Source organism: Oryx dammah, unplaced genomic scaffold (genome assembly GCF_014754425.2).
Source record: "Oryx dammah isolate SB20612 unplaced genomic scaffold, SCBI_Odam_1.1 HiC_scaffold_23, whole genome shotgun sequence".
Taxonomy (NCBI): domain Eukaryota; kingdom Metazoa; phylum Chordata; class Mammalia; order Artiodactyla; family Bovidae; genus Oryx; species Oryx dammah.
In genome coordinates, this window is record NW_024070207.1 from 25,371,158 (window position 1) to 25,389,155 (window position 17,998).

Here is a 17,998-nt window from a genome sequence, read left to right on the forward strand (position 1 = left end):
TCCAGCCGGAAAGCCTGGGGAAAAGCTGCCCAGCGACTCTTTCTGAGGCTTCCTGGGCCACTGCTGTTTCATACGAGGATGCAGGATCCGAGGATCCAGTCACTCAGGTATTGAGGGTTATAAAGGGTGGGAGGGCTCTGCAAAAGGGGCCTGCACTTGTTTTCTCCATTTGTCACTCACACCTCAAACTTGACCCCAACCCTTCATAGCCATTCTGCCTTCTGGCCGCTCATTAGGAAGGGGAGGGAGAGAAAGGGCTAGAAGAGGCCGGTGGGAGGGAGGCTTTGGGTCGGTGGTCCACAGGCATGTGAGGATAAGATGGGAACTGCCTCCTGAGCCCTGCTCCCCACTGGAGCACAGGGTTCCTGGGGTCCTTCTATAGACAAGGCCCCTGCTAATTTGGTGGGTTTGAAGGGCACAGATTTGGCTTCCAGTAAATTCATCAAGAGGCAATTTACTGAAAGTCAAGTCACCAAATGACCAAGTAGCCAAATGGGCCATTTTCTGAAGGATCACGTTGCTGGATGGGGTTTATGACAAATTGCTTTGGCCAAATTGGCATGGGCCTCAGGGTGGGAGAGCTAGTTCTTGAGGGCTAAGGGCCTCCAGACACCCTTACCCTGACCCTTCAGTCCCTCCTTACTCTAGGATAGGCTGCCTGGGAAGATTCCATTTCCCCCCAAAGGATGACCCTGTCCACCCCTCCACTGCACCCAGGGGAGCTGGGTTGCCTAGTACAGCACCCACCACAGCCTGGGACCAGTGATGACATCCAGAAGGGGAACAAAGGATGACCTTCTTGAAAGAGGCTCACAGTGATGAGGTCATCACTCATTGTGAAGCGTGGAGGGGAGGAAGGAGGCAGGGTGGAGAAGAGGCAGGCTGTGGAGCGGGATGGCCTGGTGTGAGGTTGGCTTCCTGGTTCATGTGGTAACTAGAGTCCTTTTTATGATTCAGGGCCCCAGTGGGGAAACTGCTGGCATACAGAAAGTCAGAGAGAAGGGTTAAGTAAAGGGAATATTTACAAAGGTATGGGCAGAGGGTAGGGAAAGGAGGGTGAGGACGGCTCCTTGGGGCTGGTAACAGTGGGGCCATGATGTTGAGGGAGAGGATGGTTACCCTCACCAGACTGAGAAGTGAGCGAGCTGCCCTGGGACTGGTGGCCACCTCCTCCATGCAGCCAGTCAGGGGTGACCCGGGAGGTGGAGAGCCCCAGGGGAATACCTGCCTGCAGCTCACTCTCCTTTCAGCCTGATCTCCCCATTGTGTGGCACCTCCTGGAAGCCAGAGGGCACGGACAGCCCACTGTTACAGTCCTGGCAGTTCAGTGTTCCCAGCTAGAGAGCAGGGGAAGTGGGGAAAGTGGGCTTGGAAGGCATAAGATAGGTGTCCAGACATGATCTCACAGCCATGCTGAGAGCTAAATGGAATGAGGCACATTAAACCCCCCAAATTGGGAGTTGCTATTTATAGAGAAATAAATAGCTTCCTTAGGAGCGAGAGAGCCACTTTCAGGCAGCACTGGCCAAGCAGGGATTGCCTGCATGGGGTTTATAACTACGCTAGAAGTGAGTGCACCTCAGTGAGGAGACTTCAGCATAGCAGGGAAAGAAAGACTCTAAGACTCAAGGGAAAAAGATGGAAAATGTTCAAAGACTTTTAGCTCTGTGATGAACCCTTTACAATACTAATAACTAATTTCTACAATCTGGATAAGTGTTAAACACACTTGGAAAATTTTAATTATCTCTTACAAACATCTTGGGCTTCCGTGGTGGTTCAGATGGTGAAGAATCTGCCTACAATGCAGGAGACGTGGCTTTGATCCCTGGGTCGGGAAGATCCCATGGAGAAGGACATGGCAACCCACTCCAGTATTCTTGCCTGGAGAATTCCATGGACAGAGGAGCCTGGTGGGCTATAGTCCATGGGGTCGCAAAGAGTCAGACATGACCAAGTGAGTAACACACACAAACATCTTACTAAAATAGGAGCTGCTGCTGCTGCTAAGCTGCTTCAGTCGTGTCCAACTCTGTGCGACTCTAGAGACAGCAGCCTACCAGGCTCCCCCGTCCCCGGGATTCTCCAGGCAAGAATACTGGAGTGGGTTGCCATTTCCTTCTCTAAAGCATGAAAGTGAAAAGTGAAAGTGAAGTCGCCCAGTCGTGTCCGACTCTTAGTGACCCCATGGCAGACAAATATTTTCTTAACAAATTTCAAGCTCTGGGCCAGCATCATACTTACTGGTGCCACACCAAAAAGCACACCCCTTGAAGCCTGAAGCAAAAGAAGCCACTGTCTCGTTTCCCTTCCATTTTTCTGGAAGTGTTACCCAAAGCTAACACTTATATATTGCAGGGAAAGAGATGGCAAAAGAAAAGATAGTTTCTGACAGATAATTGCATATCTGGGAAATCCAAGAGGAAAAAAACTGAAAAGCAAACCCCTCCTCTACCATACTGCCTTGAATCCTTTTAATTCACTTTATCTTCAAAGAGCCACATGCCCTCAGTAGCCTAAAGCAGGATTTGAAGTTGTTGTTGTTATTTTATAATTTTATTTATTTATTTTTGGTTGTGCTGGGTCTTCGTTGCTGCACAGGCTTTCTCTAGTTGCTGCAAGGGGGGGCTCTTTGTTGCAGTGCACGGGCATTGTGGTGGCTTCTCGTTGCAGAGCACAGGCTCTAGGGCCTTCGGTCGTTGCAGCACATGGGCTCAGTAGTTGCAGCTCCTGTGCTCTACAGCACAGGCTCAATAGTTGTAACACAGGAGCTTAGTTGCTCCGCGGCATGTTGGATCTTCCCAGATCAGGGACTGAACCTACATCTCCTGCATTAGCAGCCGGATTCTCTACCACTGAGCCACCAGGGAAACCTGGGGGTTGAAGTTCTAATAAAGACTCAACTAGAAATCAATACTGTTAGAACTATAAGGAAGTTAGGAATCAGTTGGCTACACCTTCCTTGACTTAAGTCTTCATGGTTATGAGAATCAGAAAATCCTTGGTTTTCAGGAATAGTGGATCTCAGCATCCAGGCACAGAAGATAAACAGCAAGACCCCTCCTACCCTAACACCTAATACCCTCTCTATAGGCAACAACCGTTTCCTGTGTCTTGTGATTCTTCAAGAGATAGTCTGTACTTAAGATGAGTTTGTACAGGCATGGACACACACACACACACACAAAGTAACTTCTTGAGTTTTTTTTTCCAGTGAAAAGAAAATGAATGTGACCAAAAATGTCAAATTTGAGAAGGAAGCAAATGAAGATAAAGCTTCTACCAGCCAGGCGATGGCTACAGAAGACCCTCAAGATATAACAAAAATAGCTCTAACTTTAGCCAAGGATGCCATCACTGCTGCTGTCAAATCTGCAGAAGGTAGTAAACCTGTCTGGGTCCCTATGGTCTCATTAGGTAATGCTCCACTAGGAAGTAACTAATACATTCATACTTTGTTTGCAGAAGCTGAAAACCCTGTCAAAAATATCGACTGGATCACCCATGGTGAATTCACAGAAGAAAAGGGCCGTCAACAAGTTGAGGAGTTTGTTTTGGTAAGTCCTTTGGCCACTCCAGCTTTGCACACAAGGGTGAAGAATGACAAAAAGGCTCCTGTTTGATGAAAAGTTGGAAGTCCTGCTAGAAAGCCTAAGTGATGATACCACAGGCAACTTGAATAAACAAAAACTGTCTCATCTGGATTTCAAAATCAAGATGGGATAGTCTTTGAAGGTGAACAGCACAATCGTATTCCCAGTGTTTGTATTGTCTTTACCGTACACTTCCCTAAGAAAATCAGATTCTCAGCTAAGCAATTTTCCCATGCCACTGCCCCAAATGGGGGCCTAATGGCCTAAGAAGGAATTGTTGTTTAGTTGTTGTGTCTGACTTGTGCAATCCTGTGGACTGTAGCCCACTGGTTCCTCTGCCCACGGGGATTTCCCAGGCAAGATTATGGGAGTGGGTTGCCATTCCCTCCTCCAGGGGATCTTCCCAAACCAGGGATTGAACCTGCGTCTCCTGCATTGGCAGGCAGATTCTTTACCTCTGAGCCCCTGGGGAAGCCCTTCTAAGGAGGGAGACGCCTCTCTAAAAACAGGGGTGCTGTAGTCCCAGCTCTAGAGTTCTCATGTTAACAGAGAGGATGTAGAGAGATCACAAGGCGTTTTGCCTTAGCTCTGGAATGTATTCACTGTACAGTCAGATGCACATGCTCCTAACTCCTTTTCTTTTTCTTCCTGGTCCTGGTTCTGACCTATTTGTGGGGCTTATCCTGGCAGCTCTGGGGAGAAGGCCCTGGGTTGCTTTGTGTACTGGCAGGGTGGAGGAAGAAGACTGGTCTGTAACCCCTACTTGCTCTATTTCCTTGGAAGAGAAAGCAGTTGAAACTGGTGGAGGCAAACTCCCAGAGCCTGGAAGAAGTGTCCAGCTGTGTCTGTTCCTCTGGTCAGTCCATCCAAGCCTTCTGGCCTAAGGGCACTTTCCCAGGCCCAGGAAGGCACCAGTCAAGTGGGAAAGAGGAAAGGTCAGGGGTTCAGGACTCCACACCCTCCATTTGTGATCCAGCGGCACGACTGCTGTTGCCATTGCAAGGGGTACCAGGAACACAATGAAGACAAATTGTGCCAAGTTCTGGTTCCCCTTGGGCCTTCCCACTCGGAGAACATCTCCCATTTGGGTTTGGGCCAAAGGTTCTGCCTGCTGCACCCAGGGCTTATGCATCAGACTGAATGGGACAGAGAACAAGCAGGAAAACGTGCCTCTGGAGATCCTACTGGTCCTGAGTGAAAGGCTAAAAGTCAGTCCTGCCTGGGCTACAGGGCCCCATGTGATCCGAGTCTCCATCCCCACCTCCTCCCAACTGACTGCTCAGACCCCCTCATCTACCACCTTCTCCCTGGTCACCTTTCTCACTCAAGTTATACTTGCAGTTCAACTGCCAGGCATGCTCCCACCTCAGGGTCTCTGCACTTGCTGTTCCCTCTCCCCTGAGATCTACTCTCATGGGTCATGTTTTCCCCCTCTTCAGGTCTTTGTTAAGACGCCTTATGCTCAGAGGCCTTTCCCCGCCACCTGATTTAAAATTGCACCCATTTCTCCTCTGACTTCTTTCTTTTCCATCAGAACTCAGCTCTATCTAGGATATTAGATTTTATTTACCCTATTGCCTTTTATCCGCCATCAGAACACATGGTCCATGAGGGCAGAGATTTTTGTTCACTGTCATGTCACCAGGCCTTAGAAAGGTCAGGTACATAGTAGTGAAAGTGAAGGGCGCTCAGTCATGTCCGACTCTTTGTGACCCCATGGACTGTATAGTCCATGGAATTCTCCAGGCCAGAATACTGGAATGGGTAGCCGTTCCCTTCTTCAGGAGATCTTCCCAACCCAGGGATCAAACCCAGGTCTCCGGCATTGCAAGCAGATGCTTTACCAGCTGAGTCACCAGGGTAGCTGCTCTATAAATATGTGTTGAATATATGAACAGACATTCTCTGTGCCATTATTTACTCACAGATGAAAAGCTAAGTCAAAGTATTTGTCTTACTCATTGGTAGGACTGTTTTGAGGACAGAGACAAATTAGAAAGTAGAAGGTGATGGAAAAGCTAGAAGCTCTATGTAACTCCTGACATAAAACCACCATTTCCAGTCCTACTAATGCAGCAAGCTCTAGAAGTAAAGTCTACCATCTAAGTGCGAGGCATTTCTAATGGAGCGCTTTCTCAAGCTTACTGAAGATTTCTTAGTTCACCACACACCAGAGGATGGCAAATTAGGAGTTATTACCATTTACTGAGCAAGCACTGCAATGTGCCAAGCACCACTAAGCACTTCACATGCATTATCTCATTTAATCCTCACAACAAACCTCAGTGTACCCATTTTACAGATGATGAACCGAGGGTCAGAGAGGTTGGGCAATTTGTCCAGTCTTTCTGATTAATCAGCAAAATGAAGTTTTGACTGTAGGTCTATCTGATATACTTTTCTCACCATAATAGGAAGAGTCCTTTTTGATGCCAAAAATAATAGTTTACTATCAATGAAAAATGCAAATTCAAAAGATTTTAAGGTATTACAATGTGAATAAGAATGATTCAATCTGGTATCAGAAGGCTTGTATGTTTGTGGGGAGGGAACGGGTACACTTATACACTACCAGTGGGCATAACTGGTTTATTTTCTTCAGCAATGCAATGTGGTAACAAGAACACAAAAAACAGTTCTTTAAAAGTTTTATTTTAAATTTATATTTATCTTTTGGTGCACTTCATGGCATGTGGGATCTTAGTCCTCTGACCAGGGATTGAACGCATGCCTCCAGCATTGGCAGCATGGAGTCTTAACCACTGGACCACCAAGAAGTCCCAAGAATACACAAAGAAGTTCTTTATACAAGAAAACCTGGAAAATTCCTCATGCCTATCACACACAATATTTTCAAAATAAAATTAAGATATCATTATTTAAAAAAAAACTCAGTGAGCAAAAAGACACAAAGTAGACAATGAAAACCCCCTCCTAACCCCACAATATCCAGTTCTACTCCCTCAGATGTCACTTACCAGGGATAACAGTTTTGTGCATATACTTCCAGGTGCCTGTTGAGTGTCAATAGTCTGTAATTGTCTAAGCCATCCATGGCAGAATAGCACAATGAGATACTATTTTCCTGGAAGTGAGTATATAAATCAATTATGTAAAAATGACAAAACATGGGCTAACACACACTCACAGCATAGAGATAAAAATGGGAAGATTGGCTTGATGGAGACAGCTGAATTTACTGTTTCTAAACCCGCTTTAGAATATCCTAGAGCTGAGACATCTGATGGGGTGGAGAGAGCACTGAGCTGGCTGCCTTGGAGCCCGGGTCCCAGTCCCAGCTGTTTTTGTTTGTCCTTTCCTATTTCTAGGTCCCGGGATCCTCATGTGCAAAGCGAGGGGCTCTGTTAGATGATCTTTAGGGACCACTCCAATGCTACAGAGCCTGTGACCGTGTGACAGATTTTTAAAAAAATTTTGGCTGCGTTGAGAGGCATGTGGGATCTTAGTCGCTGACCAGGGACTGAACCACACTCCCTGCATTGGAAGTAGTCTTAACCACTGGACCATCAGAGAAGTCTCTGTGACATTAAATATTAGGCCTAAAAAAGTGTATCAAGCATAACACAGAAAGGTTGAAAATAAAAGGCATGCTCCAATGGTCCTCATAGGGGGTTGACTGTCAACTCCTTAATTCAAAGGAATAATGATCTATGTAAGAACACACAGACCTGATCTCAAGATATTTAGAGTCTGATGTTCCTCTCTGGCCAACTCTAACAGCCAACTGGGTATAAGTTTGAAATAAAATCAGCTGAGGCAGAAGGCGAGCCTACAGTTTTTGTTTCTTTTTATTATTATTTTGTCTGCACTGGGTCTTTGTTGCAGCATGCGGGTTCTTCGTGTGGCATGCAGTTGCACAGGCGTTAGGTTCCTTGCAGCATGTGGCATCTTAGTTCCCCAATCAAGGATCAAACCCACGTCCCTTGCATTGGGAGATGGATTCTTAACCACTGGACCAGCAGGGAAGTCCCAATATTTATTTTTTTAAAGGAAGCCCTGAAGTTTTTTACTATCTCCTCCCAAACTCTCTTCTGATAGATATCACTGGGATTGTTAGAGAATCCTACTCCTGTCCTTCTGTGGACCTTCATCTTAATTTAGGATCTTTTCCAATTTGGAAGCTTTCTGTGCCCCAACAGACAGAGCAAGGGGATTTGGTTGAACTTGATGAATATCTCCGGCTTTCAAGGCCTGGTGCTAAGACTCAAGGGTGCAATGTGACTTGTGTGGACTTGAGGTGTTATTAAGGTGTGTGCTTTGGAGGGGGAAGCTTCTCCAAGCCATCTGGATGATCCTGACCTATTCCTTTTCTGACCTTATTTTACTTACCACCTAGGGCTGCAATGAAGTGAGTCTGGTTTTCCCAAATAGGTGATGAAATCAGCCTCATCACTTTCCTTTTATTTTTAAAAAAGTCTATTGAATTTATTACAATATTGTTTCTGTCTTATGTTTTGGGCCACGAGGCATGTAGGATCTCAGCTCCCCTACCAAGGATCGAACCTGCACCCCCCTGCATTGGAAGGTGAAGTCTTAACCCACTGGACCACCAGGGAAGTCCCAGCCTTATTACTTCCTAGTCACAGGTCTCCTGGAGTGAGCAGAACACATGTTCTAAGCACTTTCTAATTATCTGCCAATTAACCAAACTCGCCTTCCAAGTAAGGGTCCGGAAGGAAGTCACTGTGGATATGCATGTGGTGTGTATGTACACACACCTGAGTGTGAGCCCCTGCACTCCAAAGTCCAATCTCAAGCAATGTCTGCACTGTTAGCTTATTTCCCATTTTAGCTCCACCTTTTCTCTCCTCTACCCTTGGAGATAAGTGAGAGTTGACTGTAGTTTGAACCCTGGTCTAAAAGGTTAGAAATGGGTTCCAGAAGTGGGGCTATAATCCCTACTGTTGTGTGCTGCCTTCATCGCAGGGGTCCCCAACATGTGGGCTACAGACCGGAAGGTACCTCCAGTCAGATCAGCGGCACTATTAGATTAGAAATAAAAGGGCCCAATAAATGTAATGCACTTGAATCAGCCCCAAACCATCCCTGTCACCCTGGCCGTGGAAAAACTGTCGTTCACGAAACTGGTCCCTAGTGCCAAAAAGGCTGGGGTGCGCTGAGAGGACTTGAACAGAAGTCTGTTTTCCTTCCTCTGTGTGCTTTTTCTTTTCCCCTGTGAAATAGAATTGGGAGTATCAAGACCGCTGGGAGCACTACACAGAGTTTTTAAGGAAGGAAGATGTGTTTCACAGCTTCTACTACATCTACTGCGTACGGTGGAGCATCCCAACTGCTCGGAGACCCATAGCCCAAATCACTGCCAGTGTGTACTTCACCATCAAGGTCAACAAAAACAAACCTCTGGTAAGCGCTTCCTTGGCTGCCCTGTTCCCTTCAGTGAGACTTCAATGAGAACAGACTTCGCATGTCAAGGCCATTGATGGCCCCTTCCTTGTGAAACTGAACAGTCATATTTCTGTCTTCAATCTGGTGGAGCCCATCTGTAGCACTTGCCATCACTGATCACGCTCTCCTCTGTGAAATGTTCCATTTGGCTTCTAGAACAGCATTCTCTCCTAGTTTTCCTCTTGCCTCACTGACCACTGTTTACTCTACTGGTCCTTTGGTCTCTTCTCTCACTGACCTCTTCATGTTTGCATGTCCTGAAACTCAGCCTTTGGGTATCTTCTCTAGCCTCTTTTCTTGCACAATCTTATCCAGTCTCCTGGCTTTAAATGCTACTTCTAGCTTATTTTTAAAAAACATTTATTTTTTCTGCATTGGGTCTTTGTTGCTATGTGTGAGCTTTCTCTAGTTGCAGTGAGCAGGGGCTACTCTTCATTGTGGTGTGCAGGCTTCTCATTGCGGAGCACAGGCCTAGGGTGCATGGGCTTAGTTGCTCTGCAGCGTGTGTAATCTTCCCGGACCAGGGATTGAACCTGTGTCCCCTGCATTGGCAGGAGGATTCTCAACCACTACACCACCAGGGAAGCCTCACCTCTAGCTTATGATTCCCAAATTTCTGTCTCCAGACCAGACTTCTGTCACTTGGATATTTAAACATCTCCCTTACTGTATCCAAAGCTGAACTTCTGACTTTCCTTTCAAAGTCTGACCTACCTATGTCTTCCTCATCTCAGCTGATGGCCAAAATCCCTGTCAAATTCCTTGACTCTTCTTTTTCAGTCACATCCATCAGGAAATCCTGTTGGCCCTACCTTCAAAGTAGGCGCTCAATCCAAGCCTCTCTTCCTACTGCACCTCTACCACCTTGGGCCAAGACACCATCATCCCTCACCAGTTATTTCAATAGCCTTCTGGCCAGTCTTTCTGCTTCCACCTTTACCTGCATCCTGTCTCTTTTCAGCTAGCCAGAGGGAGTCTTGGAAAAATGAAGTTATGTCACACCTCAAATGTTCCAACATGCTTCTCCAACTTCAAAATGCATGTGAATTACTCAGGGATCTTGTTAAAAGGAAGATTCAGATTGAGCAGGTCTGAGCTTCTGCATTACTAAGAAGCTCCCAGGAGCTGCTGATGCTACAGATCCACAGATGACACCCTGAGTAGTGAGGGGCCTACAGCCCTTGTATGATCTGGTCCCTTGTTATTTCTGCTTTCCCATTACCCCTGTCCCTTCACTTACTCTGGTCCAGCCATTCTGATCTTGCTACTCCTCAAATAAGCCAGGTAGAGTCCCACCTCAGTTTCCGTACTTGCTGTTCTCTTTGACTGGAACCCTCCTTCCCTCCCTAATACTTTACCATCTTCTGATCGTCTATGTAATTTCTTACCTTGTTATACTCTGCAACCCCACCAGAATGTAAGCTCCATGAAGGCAGGGCTTTTGCTGCTGCTATAAAACAAGACCTGGCAAATAGTTGGCACTGAGTGTTTGAAGGAATGACTGCTTGTCACCACTAGGTTGACTGTGAATATGAAATATGTTGACAGCTGCTGTGAAAGGAGTCCAAATGACACCCATGAATCCAGGGTTAGGATCCTTAGAACCAGGGTGGTACTAACCATGATGCCTGGAATACACGAGACATAAAAGTGTTACTTCCCCTTTGCCTTCATCCTTTCGCAAGCTATTTGAGGCTCTCCTGACTCTTAAGGCTTTATAGATGACCACACCATAGTCAGCCAACCATGTCCTATATTTATCCTATCCTAGTACAAACTTACCTATTTGGAGAGTTTGGAACCTGGAGTGATCTAAAGAGGTAGACTACAAGGAGTTCTCTTTTCTCCTGGTCATACAGTCCACCATCAGCTATCTTGCTAACTGGCAAGCTCTAAGATTGGAAAGGGAGGCTGCTGGAGGTACATGAGACCATGCAGAGAGAAGACTTGGGGCTGGCAAGAGCCTGGCTCAGAATTCCAAGTATAATTTTGGAGGGGACACTGGATGGGGGTCACTGAGACAGAATTATAACTGTAAAAGACATTTTTAAAATGTCTTTGAACCATGTTCATCTATATGGTTTCATTCTTAGGCTGTCCCTACAAGGTAAGTTGGTTCTGTTGGCTGAGTAAACTGGACCACGTAAAGAAGGAACATGACTTCCTCATGCTCCTAGTAATGAGAGTACAGCCTCCCCTGACTTGTTTTCAATTTTGTGGAGACTCTTAAGGTATTTATTGCCTAAAAGATCTTTTGGGGGAACACAGGTTTGAAGTGACAAAGAACTACCACCCACAGATCTCCAATTCACAGGGAAGATGAAGTCTAGAAATTAAGAAGTATACTTATGGATACATGTAGCAATGTAAAGAATCATGAGTTGGTATGACTGGTCTTGGCTGACAGTTGTCTTTTTCTCTTAGGACACACCCATTGATGTCTCTTATGTCTTTGAGGGTCATTCATTAGTTCACAGGTAAAGAAAATTTAGAGATTTTAAAAGGGTAGTAGGACAAGGTCATCACACTCCAAGAAGCCAGCGGGCCTGTTTTGTTGTTGCTGCTGTTTAGTTGCTACATCATGTCTCACTCTTTTGCAACCCCATGGAGTGTAGCCCCCCAGACCCCTCTGTCCTTGGGATTTCCCAGGCAAGAATACTGGGAAATCTTTCTCCAGGGATCTTCCCAACCCAGGGATTGAACCTGAGTCTCTTGCATTTCAGGCAGATTCTTTACCATTGAGCTACCTTGGGAAGCCCTCAGTGACAGATAATTTATGTAATGGTCACTTTTCTTCTTTGGACCACCTACTCCATTAAGATGGGCTGAAAGTAAGATTCTGCTTTTATTCTAGAAAATGGATTTTATCTGTAATGTCTTGCTTTTCAGTGACTAACAACTTGAGGTTAGTTGCTGGAGTAGGGTGTGGCCAAAGCAGGTCCCGTCTATTGTTTCAATGGGAAACTTCACAATCACGTGGAACTCACTCATAAATAATATTCAATGATTCCTTTTATTTGTACAGCAGGTCTCTTACAGAATCTTTACATATAAACTCACCCTTTTATTGACGGGGCCTAAGGAATGGAGACAATCTTTGCCTCCACCCCCAAAAGGCATTTTGCTCATTAGGAATTGTAACAGAGTAAACAGGGAATCAATGGATCCCTGGCTCAGTGTTTTCTTTCCCTTTAAAAGCTTTTGTTGTGTTTGTTTTTCCTCCTCTGCAGACCAGGAGAGATTCGCTTTCGAGAAAAATGGCTAAGAGACATTATTGAGGCCAAATATGTTTTAATGAATCCAAATATCTTCCAATTCAACAGTATTGGAATCTTCCAGAATATTTTAGGAGATTTCTAATCAGAGCATATTGAAAATATGATGCTGTACATCAAACCACAGAATATTTATTGAATAATAAATTTGTGGCACACAATCTAGCTGCATTGTTTTTCTTTGCATTCATTTTCCAGTTGGCAACTTCCATTACATTAGCAGAGTAACCACTAAGTTGTCTTCTATTTTCTAAAAGGTTTTTCCTGTCACTATCTGTATTGCTCAGAGTCTTTCAGATACAAAAGCTGAGTTTAGGGAGTAGATAACATTCACCTGTCAGACCAAACTGAGATTGGTCCTTGGCTCTTTGTTCCCCCATTTGAGCCTGAGTCTCCAGCCTGAACATACCTTTCATGGGCACAACTGGGGAACAGTAAAATGGCAACAGTTCTACAGCTCATAATATAACCAGTCTGAAGGGTTTCCCTACTCACAGTTCCCTTTATTTAATGCAAGTTAAGCCTCATTGTTACACAATACATTCTGAAATTCTGCAACTGGGCATGCTACCTACCACAACACAGCGTCACAACTGTGATGGCACCAGGGTGGCTTGAGGATTGGCTTGATGAAACAGGGACGGTTCAATCACCACCCTTACTATTTCTGGCCTTCTTCCATCCTCACACCAGATCATTTGTTCCTACCATCCCTGTGAAGCTGTCTTGCCTGGCTGCAAGATTTTAAAGCATCAAAGACAAAATTACGAGTGATTACTTACAGGTATATCAGAATACGTATTTATGTAGATAAGCACTGGAAAGGAACACAGAATACTAAAGACAATTGATGGGGTAAAACTGTGGGTAATTTTTATTTCTTCTTCTTCAACTGTTACATTTGTGAAATAAACTGAAAAGGAGGGAAAAATCTTATCAGAGCAACAGGTGAGGAGGTGGGAGAACTAGGTAAGTCTACTTGGAGAACAAAAAAATATATTTCAAATACAACAGCCCTCCCATTTGACTTATGGCTCAGGTGACTAAAACACAGTTTGAAGCAGTAATTCTAATGGGCTGAAAATAAAATACTCTTAGCCCTTTTATTCTTCCCTCTTCTTTCCCAAAGAATATGCTACCAAAGCTATTCTTTGGCAGATCTTTCCTGAAAAAATCTTAATGAAAGATATGATAAAATTCTGAAATAAATTAATATATTTTCTTTCATTTACTCAATAAGCATTTATTGAGTATCTACTCTGTGGAGGATACAGGAGAATCCAATGGAAATTCATAATATTCACATATCACAAAATTGTTACATTTGGGGGAAGGATGGGGGTAAGGGTTAGGGAGTTTGGAATTGACACATATACACTGCTATATTTCATAATGGATAACCAACAAGGACTACTGTATAGCACAGGGAACTCTGCTCAATGTTATGTGGCAGGCTGGATGGGAGGGGAATTTGGGGAAGAATGAATACATGTTTATGTATGGCTGAGCCCCTTTGCTGTCCACCAGAAACTATCATGACATTGTTAATCAGCTATAGTCCAATACAAAATAAAAAGTTTTTAACAACTGTTGCATTTAAACTGCCTTGCCTGCTGAATGAAAATCAGAGAACAACCCCATTCAGTCTCTAGGAACTAGTAACAAAAACTAATGTTCTTAAGAGAACAAAATTTTTAAAAAATGTGGCCCCCTTTTGCAGTTTGTGGCATCTCAGTTCCCTGACAAGGGACTGCACTTGGGCCCTCGGCAGTGAAAGCACAGAGTCCTCACCACTGGACTATTGGGGAATTCCTGAGAATAAAGTTTTTAAATGGGAAATAAAAATGTATGTTTTATTACACAGGGAAATGAACCGATTATGACTCACAAATTTGGGACCTAGTTTCAACTTTTGGAAATAATAGATTAGGCTAGGCAACAATGATGATAAATCACAATCACTTCAAATTCAGGCATCATAAATGTTGCCACGTGCCAACTGGCTGTTTAGTTCATTAATTGTGGGTTAAAGGTAGATATTTTCCTAGAATATATGTTAAGTAGTAAATTTTTTATCTATACTTTAATAAAGTATATCAAGTATACTTTCACTGTTTTGTTTTAAAACTTAAAAAAATCCTTTCAACTATTATAATACTGGAGTGGCTTGCCATTCCCTTCTCCAGATCTTCCTAACTCAGGGATCGAACCCAGGTCTTCTGCATTGCAGGCAGACTCTTTACCATTTGAGTCATCTGGGAAGTTAGCTTATAAAGAGAGAGGGCATTTTATAACAGCAGAGTCTGAAATTCCCCATCATTCAGATAATTTATACTTGTCTTAGGCACATAATAATGCAGTTCAAAACAACCTTAACAAAAACAGACAAAACTTCTACTATCCCCTTCCCATTTCCCTCCTATGTCTTAACAACTAAACTTAAACAAAAGGAGGGAAGAAAAAGATCATGATCTCACAGTCCCAGAATTTTTCATTTTTCCCAAAGTCAAAAGTCAACAGTAGCCATAAAAAAGTGATAAAGTGAGAAGTTAACCTGAATGACAGATGTAAAAGAGAAACTGAAAAGTTTAAGAATGTTTAAACTGAAATCCGCATTTACATGAAGTACAGACATAAAAAAACTTTAATATCACATTATCTTCATCCTTATGACATAATGAAGTTAAAGCAATGATTCATTATATTTTTCCTTATTAAACTCCTGATTATTGATTCCTATTCATTTACAGTGTTCAAATAATGATCTAAACACAGTTCAGATGGAAATAATGTACTTATATTTACACAATGGACTTCCCAATATTTTATATTTGAAAGAGCCATTCTTAAGTAACCTGTTAAGAATTTTAAACTTAATGTTCACATTTTCAGTTCAGTAAGTCTGTGGGTTAGTTTGCTGTTTGGTCTGTTGGTTGGTCTGGGGGTGGAGGTAAGGACTAAAATCGAAATACATTATTTCCAGAGCAGACAACATATTGTAATAAACAAGTCAATCTTCAAATTCTAAATTTGCTTTTTTTCAGCCATGCCTTCTTTCTGTTAACAAAAGTGGCCTCCTGTATGTTTCTATCAAGTCCCTTTATGACATTCAACATAGAGGAATGATAACTTCCACAAGTTCAGTTGGGGTGGGCATCATGTAGAACTTGTGGCAGCACTGTCCCATAATGTAAGAGTTCAGTTCCTCATTTCACCAGCACTTTCTCTCAATGCCTCCTCCCCCAACACAGTAGAATTTCACTCATAATTTGGATTTTTAAACCAGAAAGTTGTTTTGGTTAATCCAAAATATCCCAAAGAGCTTGCTAAAGTTATATCAATATGCAGCTTTTTTATAGGACTGAAAGAATTAAATAGAAGGCACAGTAGCACTGTAAAGCTTTTTCAGATCATAACCTTTTTTTGTGTGTATATATGGAACCCAAACTTTCTTTTTTGTTGTTAAAAACGTCTGATGAACAATCAGAAAATCCTTATTTGTCCTCTTTCCCTTTAGTTTTTCTGTATACCATCTCTCGAAAACTGGCCAGGATCTTGTTTTCTCTCTTTCGTCTCTCTTCTTGGTTAAAGGATGCAAGGGCTCTCTTTTCATCAGCACTATAGATCTGGTTCTCTTTTCGCAGACGCACAGCTTCCATTCGGCGATGCCTGGAGATAATTGTATTTTTGGCTTAATTTCTCAGTAGTTATTCTCATAGTGCTTCCTTTCCTAATACAGAGTGGTTGATTTAAAATGCTAACAAATAGAAACTTTCTCTAATGGGTTAGATTTTCCAAGGATCATTCATTTTATCCGCTGACATGTCCTTTGATTAATTTCTAGTACGTAAATAATGATCTCTGAGGTTCTGTCAATAGAGTGAAGTTATTAATTTCAAATTCTAAGGGCATAAGTCTAGTTCTGTTGTTTCCAGTAAGACAAGCAAACAGGCAAATTATTAAACTTCTTAAGTGGTGTGCAGACTTGATAGTTGGACAGATAAGATTTAAGTTGTCATCTAGCTGGTAGAACTTCTTCAGAGTTCTAATTTATCCTATAACCAAAAAAACTAGGTTTAAATCTACAACTGAATCTTTGGATGTTTTGTGGGTGGATTTAACTTCCTTAGAATCCAGTAGCAGCTCACAGAAAAGAAAGAAGGGATTTTAGCCCAAGGGCCAAATCAGGAAAGTATAGGCTCTGTGAAAGGGAAACTCGTAGATCGTCTTCAAAAGGTCTGCTTATTTAGAAGGAAAATGTCACGAAAACCTGCTGCCTTTGTGTGTATGTATGCAAACCTTCACAATCAATTACAGATGAAGCTTGAACTACGCCTAGAAAAACAGAGCAAAATGAGTAAGGCGAAGAGGGGAGACTCATTTCAGGTTAGTGTCAAGGTGGGGGAGTGGCAGGTCAAGGAGTCAAGGAGATGACAATGTATTTATGTTGCTCAGCGTACAGTGAGTAGAGGAATTGATCTGGAACAGAAAGTGCTGTATGAATAATGCTGTGGTAAACATCCATATACACATCTCCTGGTACATGGGAAAGAACCTCTTAGGTACACAGGTATGGAATTGCTGGGTCATAAACTATGTGAATGCTCAACTTTCCAAGACAACATCAGACTGTTTTCCAGAATGGTTGTTACCAATGTATACCACCACTAGCAATACTTAAGAGATCCTATAGACCCACATCCTATCAAATGCTTGCAGTTGTTAGAACTTTGAACTTCTATTGAATGGATGTAAAACCATATGTCCATAAGTTGATTTCCATTTCCAATGATTATGAACATCTTTTTCAGTTTAGTTCAGTTCAGTTGCTCAGTCATGTCAGACTCTTTGCGACCCCATGAATCACAGTACGCCAGGCCTCGCTGTCCATTACCAACACTCGGAGTTCACTCAGACTCAAATCCATTGAGTTGGTGATGCCATCCAGCTGTCTCATCCTCTGTCGTCCCCTTCTCCTGCCCCCAATCCTTCCCAGCATCAGAGTCTTTTCCAATGAGTCAACTCTTCATATGAGGTGGCCAAAGTATTGGAGTTTCAGCTTCAACATCAGTCCTTCCAATGAACACCCAGGACCGATCTCCTTTAGGATGGACTGGTTGGATCTCCTTGCAGTCCAAGGGACTCTCAAGAGTCTTCTCCAACACCACAGTGCAAAAGCATCAATTCTTCTGTGCTCAGCTTTCTTGACAGTCCAACTCTCACATCTATACATGACTACTGGAAAAACCATAGACTTGACTAGACGGACCTTTGTTGACAAAGTAATGTCTCTGCTTTTTAATATATTGTCTAGGTTGGTCATAACTTTCCTTCCAAGGAGTAAGCGTCTTTTAATTTCATGGCTGCAGTCACCATCTGCAGTGATTTTGGAGCCCCCCAAAATAAAGTCAGCCACTGTTTCCACTGTTTCCCCATCTATTTCCCATGAAGTGATAGCACTGGATGCCATGATCTTCGTTTTCTGAATGTTGAGCCTTAAGCCAACTTTTTCACTCTCCTCTTTCACTTTCATTAAGAGGCTCTTTAGTTCTTCTTCACTTTCTGCCATAAGGGTGGTGTCATCTGCATCTCTGAGGTTTTTGATATTTCTCCTGGCAATCTTGATTCCAGTTTGTGCTTCTTCCAGCCCAGCATTTCTCATGATGTACTCTGCATAGAAGTTAAATAAGCAGGGTGACAATA

The 17,998-nt window shown here is 43.3% G+C and overlaps 2 protein-coding genes across 3 annotated transcripts in view; one reads left to right on the forward strand and one right to left on the reverse strand.

The window, feature by feature from the left end:
• On the forward strand, positions 1-14,432 carry AKAP14 (A-kinase anchoring protein 14). 2 transcript variants are annotated; one of them, XM_040265160.1, is made up of 6 exons: positions 17-107; positions 3,215-3,381; positions 3,466-3,557; positions 8,799-8,978; positions 11,445-11,497; positions 12,251-14,432. In XM_040265160.1, the coding sequence occupies exons 1-6, from the start codon at positions 79-81 to the stop codon at positions 12,378-12,380; spliced, it is 651 nt and encodes a 216-aa protein (XP_040121094.1). In that variant the 5' UTR covers positions 17-78; the 3' UTR covers positions 12,381-14,432. The 2 variants fall into 2 exon arrangements, with proteins under 2 accessions (XP_040121095.1, XP_040121094.1); XM_040265161.1 differs by lacking the exon at positions 11,445-11,497 and having other exon boundaries at positions 1-107; positions 12,251-12,456.
• The window catches only part of LOC120881455 (NFKB activating protein), a 19,447-nt gene continuing 13,463 nt past the window's right edge, over positions 12,015-17,998 (reverse strand). Inside the window, exon 9 of the mRNA XM_040265158.1 lies at positions 12,015-15,964. Coding sequence (XP_040121092.1) covers positions 15,790-15,964 — 175 coding nt within the window. The 3' untranslated portion in view covers positions 12,015-15,789. The remainder of the gene's footprint in view (positions 15,965-17,998) is intronic.

What these genes read in the sequence shown, in the direction of transcription:
- AKAP14 (XM_040265160.1), top strand. Translation starts at nt 79, where the DNA reads ATGCAGGATCCGAGGATCCAGTCACTCAG. An exon ending in TGCTGTCAAATCTGCAGAAG is followed by an intron (nt 3,382 to 3,465) that starts GTAGTAAACCTG and finishes CTTTGTTTGCAG; the next exon opens with AAGCTGAAAACCCTGTCAAA. An exon ending in TCAACAAAAACAAACCTCTG is followed by an intron (nt 8,979 to 11,444) that starts GTAAGCGCTTCC and finishes TTTTTCTCTTAG; the next exon opens with GACACACCCATTGATGTCTC.